Source organism: Chrysochloris asiatica, unplaced genomic scaffold, assembly GCF_000296735.1.
Source record: "Chrysochloris asiatica unplaced genomic scaffold, ChrAsi1.0 scaffold00009, whole genome shotgun sequence".
In the NCBI taxonomy this organism is placed as follows: domain Eukaryota; kingdom Metazoa; phylum Chordata; class Mammalia; order Afrosoricida; family Chrysochloridae; genus Chrysochloris; species Chrysochloris asiatica.
In genome coordinates, this window is record NW_006408527.1 from 5,341,475 (window position 1) to 5,350,849 (window position 9,375).

At 38.3% G+C, this 9,375-nt stretch overlaps 1 protein-coding gene across 3 annotated transcripts in view; it reads right to left on the reverse strand.

The window, feature by feature from the left end:
- The window catches only part of RPS6KC1 (ribosomal protein S6 kinase, 52kDa, polypeptide 1), a 299,319-nt gene that overhangs the window by 43,735 nt on the left and 246,209 nt on the right, over positions 1 to 9,375 (reverse strand). For all 3 annotated transcript variants that reach the window (XM_006834011.1, XM_006834010.1, XM_006834012.1), the window contains 2 exons: positions 8,240 to 8,287; positions 6,941 to 7,073 (listed from right to left, as the gene is read on the reverse strand). In XM_006834011.1, the coding sequence (XP_006834074.1) occupies positions 6,941 to 7,073; positions 8,240 to 8,287 (181 nt within the window). The remainder of the gene's footprint in view (positions 1 to 6,940; positions 7,074 to 8,239; positions 8,288 to 9,375) is intronic.

Consider the following 9,375-nt stretch of genomic DNA (forward strand, 5'->3'; position numbering starts at 1 on the left):
GGAAGGTGTGAGCTAAGCCCTGCAATGCTCAATAGACTCCTGTGAACCAGGATGGAGATCTGGTTGGCCAGCAGTGTGCCACGTCTAGGAGACTCTTGGACCCAGAGACAGTGACACAGCCACAGAGGACTAGAGTGGAGAGTGAAGCGTCCAGCTGATAAGAAGAGAGGGCACATGCATAAGTATACCCACAATATATAAATATATATATATTGCTGGAAGCAATGATCAAAATCATCTTTTGCCCCATCAATACTTCAAGAAACTTGTCCTACAAATAATTCTCAAACAAACAAGAATACAAGTATGTACAAACACAGGAAACAATTTAAACACCAATTAGACTAAGTTAACTGGACTCCTGGTGTGTACTGTAGGATAAGTACTGGACTGCTAACCACAACGTCAGCAGTTCAAACACACCAGCTGCTCCATGGAAACCCTATACAAAGTTGCTATGAATCTGAACTGACTCCAAGGCACCTAACAACAATAACAACAAGACTAAGTAATTAGACAAACTATTATCAATCTGTACAAATACTTTGAATATATTTTAAAAACTGACAGCAGTATTTCCAAATTCTTACATAGTGCTTGCTATGTACCAGACACAATTCTAAGTGCTTTACATGTATCAACTCATGTAATCGTGCAGCCTGGCTCCAGAATCAATTTTCTTAATCACTACACTACACTGCCTCTCTTCATGTAGACCTAGATGTGCTGTTAAGGAATGGTATCCAAGGTGCATTTTTTTTTTTTTTGTATCACAAGAGACCTGTCTGCATTTCATTGCATCAGCCCCGCCTAGTCAGATTGAATACTACTCACTGGAGATTCTACCTTCCTCCAGGCTCTCTGGATCTAGGTTCCCTCTTGAAAGCTTGTAAGCCAGTCACTTCTTGCCTTTGTAGCCCCCCGCCCCCCATTTTGGGTAGCCAATGTCCAAGTTGCCCATCCCTGTCTACTCTGTGTGTAGAGGGAGTGGGAATGATTCTTGCTTTAAGGACTTGTTCCCTCTTTTGAGCTACTGCTTCCATAGGTGTAGGTCCAAGGTGCATTTTTATGATGGGTGGAGAAAAGTTAAACTGCAGAACATTATATATTCACATCTTTAAAAACAGACATGTCAAGAATGTACATTTACATTATGTAACAAAGATACATTGTGTATCTTTGGGGAGTAGGACTGGGAGGAAGACATTTTCTTTTAGAGCTGCCTGTATAGTTTGGATTTATTTGTCTATATATTTATTTTATAATAGTTAAAAAAGCTAGTTAATAAAAAGAAAATCACTTTACCCTTTGGAATCCTAAGTAACTTGGGGATAAATTCTTCCCTATTCCCTCAATTTGGTATGTATACACTTAGAGTGTTTTCCAACTCCCTTTTTGAACTTTGTCTTTCATATTATTTCTGACTGGCTCAGTAGTCAACAATTACACAAAAAATACTTCCAGGGTATCGATACCCTGCTAAATAATGGAATATATAAAATAAATATGACATAATCTCTAATTTCAAGAATTTATAAACTTTAATAAGACATATGGCCTTGACAGAATACATTTTATTTTCCCACTTTTCCTCCATCAAATCAATTTGCAGTATTATTAGGAGCAATAAACACTTTTTTTTTTCTTTCTTTCTTTTAAGTGTATACATGTCCTATCACAGACAGCATTGTCTTTTTTTTTTTTTTTTAATGCTTTACTGTGAAATTATGTGATAGTTTACATGGGAGAACATTAGTTTTACATTCATCCTATCATATACCATTTCATTGTCATGGTTACAATCCCTTCCATGATTCATCAATCAACCAAAGGGTATATACCCTACAAGCCTGCCCCCACCAGTCGTCAGACACAGCCACTCTCCTTCTCTGGGTCTAAAATCCCCACCTGCTCCATCTCTCCACATCATCGTCATCGTCTCTGCCTCCAACTCAGGTGTCAGTGATTCTCTGCGTAGGGTCCTGCTCTCTGCTCTTCTCCCTTGATGGTCCCAGGGACCTCCGCTCCTAGACTGCAAAGTGAATCATTCCCCTCCTTGCTACAAAACATCTACCTTTACATTTCCAACACTCACAATCAGTCCTGATAACAATTATTCACTACTGTATCACAAAAGACCTATCCACATTTCCATTCCTCAGCCTTGCCTAGACAGATCGGATACTACTCAGTGGAAATTCTACTTTCCTCAATGCCCTCTGGATCTAGGTTCCCTCTTGAAAGCTTGTAAGCCAGTCACTTCTTGCCTTTGTAGCCCCCCATTTTGGCTAGCCAATGCCCAAGTTGCCATCCCTGTCTACTATGTGTATGGAGGGGGTGGGAATGATCCTTGCTATAAAGATTGGTTCCCTCTTTTGAACTACTACATCCATAGGTGTAGGTCAAGTTCATCAAATTGTATCAGATTACTCTTTTTCCTCTTCTTTCTTCTTCTAGTTGAGTTCTGATCATACAGTCATTGAAGCCAGGTCAAGTGAGTATTATCTGTAAGTGTGGGTGTTCTTGTGCATATGCCCTCTCTTCTTATCTGCTGGATGCTCCACTCTCCATTCTAGTCCTCTGTGGCTATGTCACTGACTCTGGGCCAAAGAGTCCCCAGGTCTTGCCACACTGCTGGCCAACCAGGTTTCCACCTGGGTTCACAGGAGTCTATTGAATGTTGTAGGGCTTAGCTTGCAGCTTCATTGCTGTTTTTCCCTCACTTCCCCTTATCGGTGACGAACGTGGTCACCAATCAGAGCATATATTCCCAATGAGTCTTAGTCTTGGAAGAGGGTTTGCTCTGATGGGGCACGACCACTTGCAACTTTCTTGTTCTTGTAGTAATCAGTTGGTCTGCCTATATTGTTTTGTATTTTTCCTGTAGGTCTTTCTTTCAAGAAGTATCTTCTGTTCTTCTAGCCATTCCAGGCTGGTCTGCCCATCCTTTCAAGTGGAAATTTCCCACCTCTGAAGATTCTGGATGCTGTTCAGGATTCCACCTGTAGTCTTATGTAATGCAGAGGCTCCACAGGAAGCCTCTTTCACTGGGCATGTTGTAGCCCCATTTTAGGTATTCCAATCAGTTATAGGCAGAAGACGGACTTACAAACTTTCTATGGTGCTATTTCTGGCTATTCCTTTCTTTCCCCTTCCAGTGTCTAATTTATAATTCAAGGAAAACCAAGATTCAAAAGACAGCCAAGCATCTTAACATTATTTCCCCCCTTTTCCCCATTCCAACCATATCTAAATCCCTGTATTCCAGAGCTCTGTTGTTCCAAGTTTGTGCAGACATCATTATTTACCTCTGTTCCACTTAGCCCATGCAAACCTGCCTAACTGTTCTCCCATCTGCTTTGTTCTTCCATTCCCCTCTCCCTTCTTGTATATTGCCCCCCTCCCAGCTCCCAAACTATCCTGTGTCTATAGCAATAAACATTTTAAATCTCTTTTCTTAAAACACTGTTTGATGTATCCAATTGCCTGCTAATTGAATCTGAGCATCTCAGATTTTCCTAAATGTGCCACTCTTTACACAGCTCTCTCCAACTTGTTGTTGTACCATTGTTTTTAAGTACCATTGAGTCAGTTCTGACTCATAGCAACCCTGTACAGGGTTTGAATTGCTGACCTTGTGGTTACCAATCCAGCGTTTATCCTACTAGCAGTGCATTCTTAACTGTCCAAACACCTTTGACTCATGCAAGGCAGGATCATGTCAGTTCTACCTTTAAAATACACTCAGAATCTAATAACCATTTCTTACCAGTTTCACTACCAAGATCTTGTGCAAATACCATCATCTTTCACCTGGTTTGCTGCAACAAATTCTCAACTTGTCTCCCTGCTTTTACCTTTTACTCCCATATTTTACTGCCCACAAAGCAGCCAGTGAGCCCTACTTCTTCACTCTTTTGTTCAACATATCCTAGTGACCTCCCATTTTATTTAGAATAAAGCTCAAGGTTTTGAAATGGCCTAGAAATCCATCCACCTGCCCACCTGCTTGTCCATTTCTCTCAGCTCACTTCCTGCTCCTCTCCCCACCCTACTCCAGCCACACTAGCCGGCAAGTCACCCGAGATTCTTTCCTCCTAACTTCAACTCCATCATCCAAACTAAAACCAAACCTATTGCTGTCCAGTAGATTCTGACTCACAATAACTCTACAGGACAGAGAAGAATTGACCCATAGGGTTTCCAAGGGTATAATATTTATAGCAGCCAAGTGCCACATCCTTCTCCCATGGAGCAGCTGAGAGGTTCAAACAATTGACCTTTCGGTTTTAACCTTAATCCAAATTTGACCCAAAGCCAAATGCTTAATCATTACACCACCAGATCCTTCAACTCCATCATAGGCTCCATTAACTCTACCTACAAAATGCACTAAAGGAGTCTCTGGGTGGTGCAAACAATTAACATGCTCACCTGCTAATTGAAAAGTTGGAGGTTTGAGTTCACCTAGAAGCACCTCAGAAGAAAGGTTTGATGAGCTACTTCTAGAAAATCCGCCACCAAAAACCCTACGAAGCACAGTTCTACTCTGACACATAAGGTCACCATGAGTTAGAATAAGCTGATTTAATATGCCCAGGAGACTATGCCATCATCATCTCTTACTAAGACATTAGTCTTCTTACTACTTCTATTCTTCTAACTCATTCCCCATACAATGGCCAGAGTGATCTTAAAATGAAACTCAGACCGTGTCACTGTTTAAGATGCCCAATGGTTTCCAAATATCCCCAAATAAAAGTAAAGTCTTTACTCTTCCATACAAGGCTCCTACCTGCTTCGCTGATAGTCCACTATTGCTGTCACGTACAACATCCCAACCAAATGGTCTCCTTCCTTGTTCCATTCAATATTCCAAGTTTGTTTTAGCCTTAGAACTCTAGGACTGATCCCTCTACTTGGAATGTGCTTCCCCTTTAAGTATAAAATGGTTGTTTCATTTTTGTCATTCAGGACTGCTTAAATGTTACCTCAGAAAGGGCTTCCCTGATTATGTAACCGAAAGTATTTCCCTAGGCATTCTCTATTAGATTTCCCTGTGTTACAGATACATTTCCTATTTCAATCCTATCTTCTCTTGCTTTTTGATTGTTTGTTTCACTCCCCACACAAGAAGAATGTGTGTTGTGTTAAATGCCTTGGAGTTGGCTCCAACTAATATAGGTTTCCAAGGAGCAGCTGGTAAATCTGAACCAACAACCTTGTGGTTCAAGCCAAACTTGAGGTTCCTATTTATATGGCAATTTATATTTCTGCATTATAAAATCCTTCTTAAAACTAAACAATAAACACCTAAAGCAGATGGTCAAAAGAGATGCCAACCCTCACCATAGGTTTAAATAATCCAGGAAGTGTTCTGTGGTCATGTGACAGTTCAAAGTTAAGTGTAGTCAACAGTAAAGGAATAGAGACTAAGCAAAGAGAACCTAAAACAGTGGGAAATTGAAAAGCCATGAACATATGACCTTAAAATAGATGACACAAATTAATATAGTATGGAAAATTAAATCAGCTGAAATAGCAGCTTCAGTGGGTATAAGGAGGGTGAGCAAGTGGTGAAAGAAAAGCTGAAGTATGATTTGGTGAATGAAGAGGAAGAAGAAGAGGAAGAAAAGCTGTAAGTAGCAAGGGTGAGCTAGGATTGAAAATTTACCACAGATAATCTCCAACATGAATAATCCACACTGGGTAATAGAATATTGACTATAATTACATTCATCCTACTGACCTTGTTCTAAATTATTATGGATTATTACTACGCAAGTTATTTTGTTCCACACCAGAGGTGGCTGTATTTCGCTATCAGATGACATGACCTCTAATTCAATAATGTCTGTAATGTACTGGTATCCTCAGATAAAAGCTGTCTATAATGTCTGAACAAAGGTGAATTAGTTATCCAATTCACACACGCAATTAACTCTCTTAATACCTGAGAGACCATGAAGCCCCTTCTGAATTTCCTATTAAACACTGCATATGGAGGTCTTCCCTCCATCTGTAGTCATCTTGTGCTGCACTTCATAATACACAATATTAATAGTTTATTGCCCCCGTCGAAAATCTTGCATCAGTTATCATAAGAGACCTCATTCCAATAAGCAATGATTCCTTTCCCTGGGAAAATGCATTCAATTCAAATGTTATGCCTATTAGTAAAGCACAATAGCCCTTTATTCTTAATAATGTAAAATAATAATATCTCCATGAAATACAAAAATTCTTTTTTTTTTCTATTTAAAAACTACCTCTTAAAAGCCAAAGCCAATGGTTATTAAGTGAATTTATATGCTATACTCAGTCATTCTAAATGTTGAAATTTAGATTATTTATCTAAAATACCTGTTAAAAGGCAAAACCAAATCAAAACATACTATTTTTTGGCCACCTGTTCCGTTCACTAAGAGCTGAAATTTCATAAATAGTTTGAAGGCAGAGCGCTGGGCTTCTGCTTTGTAACCATATGTGATGCCACTGGCAGTATTAGTGAAAACCCAGATCAGAATAACTAGGTAATGTCAAATGTTAAGCAAACACCCTGGCCTTCTAAAACAGAAGATAATTAATTAATTCTCCAGGGGATGTTTTTTATTTGTCATCTAACACTAATGTATCTTTGTAGCACAGACCAAGAGAACAAACTAAAATCCCTAAAATAAAGCCAAACTCTCTTAGCATTTGTTCACATTAAAGTTTTCATATATTACCATCAATTCTGAGGGAAAGGAAATAAACTTAAGAAATATTACTAGAATTCAAGTGAAATGTGCTGCTCAGAGGACTAAGGAAACAGCTTCTTACACGTATTTCAGATATTTTACTTCCTCATGAAATGACAATGTAAGAAGGACATTATTATATAAAAAACACTAATAGGTGACATTCTTCAGTTCATAAACAATTCAGACTACAAACCAACCTTCTGCATGCTGCAACACAAGAAATACCGACTCCTCAGAGATGATGTACTTGTGCAGACACACCATGTTGGGCACACAGCGGGGGATGATGGTCTTTCTGTTCCTGCTGTATTCACTGCTTTTCCTTAGACCCTGACAGAGAACAAAAAGGTCAGTTGTACCCTCAGTTGCCTTTGGAGCCTGCTGTGCTCTCTGTTTATCAACCAAACTAATCTATCCCAGTTACTCTGGGCTTCAGAGAAACCACTCATCTGCTGCTCTATGCCCCCCAGTCCCTCGAGGCTCTGCTGATGGCATCTGGCGTGAATCCAGAGAACGGAAGATGCCACAAAGCTGCCATTAAAATCAATTACGTGGGTCAGTGTTTTTATTAGAGATGCTCTCAAACTAAGTCATCAGGATGACATACAGCTATTTCTCCATGACCTTTTCTTAAGTTTCATTTTACTTATGTATATCTTTAAAGCAGCAGACAGTGTGAGATCAATTCAAACTCCTGAGACACAAAAGATATGCCTAGGTTAAACAGACAATTCACATTTTCTATTTCAAGCAAGTACAAGGATTTTTAAGTATTCTCCCAAGGAACAGAATATGAATATTTTCTGGTGTCAAGTCCTAGCTTAAAAAACTAGGGAAATGTCAGTGATATATTTATTAAATAACTGTGTTTCAGTAAGTGTCAAACCTACTACAATCTTGATAAGGCAAAGAAAAAGAAATAAAAAATTAATCAATCCACATCTGGATGCTATGTGAATGCTTACATCAGGGTATCTTTAGAATATGTACTGTCATAATCTATTTCAAATACAATTTTGAAATTAGTAAATCGAGTTTTTCTCTTCTATTTAGTTATAAATAGAATCAAAATTGAATTTAGATTAAAAAAAAAAAAAAAAAAGGGCCAAGGATGTAAGTAACACTTTACCAAATGCCCATAACAAAGACTTTAAAGAACAAATTCAGTTCCTGAGATTCGTAATCATAACCAAAGGTGAGAATGTGTACAGGCTTCACTAATTATATAAAAATACACTTCAGATATATTTAACTACACATTTAAACAGTACTCAATGATTTTTCAAGTTATCCAAATGATGACCTCCATTCCCTAAAATATAAAACTCTTTTTAAATGTGTTGAGAGACCATACTGAAAAAAAAAAAAAAATACAGATCATCACAAACATAAGAGAACATGCAGAACAGCCACATTAAAAAAATAGTTTATCTTCTTTTAGAAGCATAATTTGAAAATAAATGCTTACACATGTTAAACATACAAATTTTACTTACTTTTAAAATGAAGGTCTGTTCTGTTCTCGTGTCCATTACCAGTAAAACCTATGCAAAAGGCATGAACAGCACGTTACTCACAATACCATGAAACGTAAACTTAATCTTTTAAATTCAACTTTAAGGGTTTGAGGAAACATTGGAATTGACTTGCCAAAATTTCTATATATTTTTTTCTTTTAAAACTACCAAATCACAGAATAAAATAGTCATATTTTAAACAGTGTTCTATTTTCCTTCTTTAAATGTCTTAATTTTAAATATTACTATATTTCTTAGATTTCTTTTAAAGTCTATTTCTTGAAAATAAAGGAAAATTTATTGTAAACAAGGAATTTTTCCTCGTGGAACATATGATTAGAACAATGTGGTATAAAAAAAATTTTTTTTTTCACAGGAATTGCTGAAGTTCAAATTTGCTTCCTAAAATCCCTTATGTAGTAACTCCTATGACCTCAATGACTCAGGATCGGTGGGCCCATCCCTGACTCCTCTCTTTCCATCAACAAATCCTGCAGACTCTTATATTCTAAATGCACCCAGAATCAGTAGAACTTGTCTTACCACTTTTTACCACTTCAAGGTAGATTCTACACTCATCCAAGCAAAGATCATGTCTTACCTAGATTTTAGCAATAGCCTCCCAAGTCATATTCCTTCATCCATGTTATTGTCTATTCTCAACAAAGCAGATAAGATTTTCCTTTTAAAATATAAATTACAGCCTATCACTCCTCCATCTTATTTAGAAAAAATAAGCTCATAAAATGGCTTCGAGAGAACAAACAAGATGGCAGATTGGAAGTGCAGTAAAGGAGCTCCAACAACAACAACACAGAATACCCGAACAAGCAGGCTCAGGGGCTGGTCCCAGAACTCTGAACCACATATAAAGGAATATTTAGAAGGTTGGAGGGCTCACAGCTGGGGGAATTTGTGGCTGAAACAAGAAATCTATTGCTTTCTAGTCCGGGACGCTCAGCTGCTCCAGGAACCGCCATCTCAGGTGAGACCACGCGGGGGACGAATCGGAGAGGCCACAGACGCTTGGCAGAACTGCTGAGATAAAGGTGTGGACATTCTTTTATTTTGGTATCTGTTCATTGGTCCCTTGCTATCTGCGCACCTCCATTCTG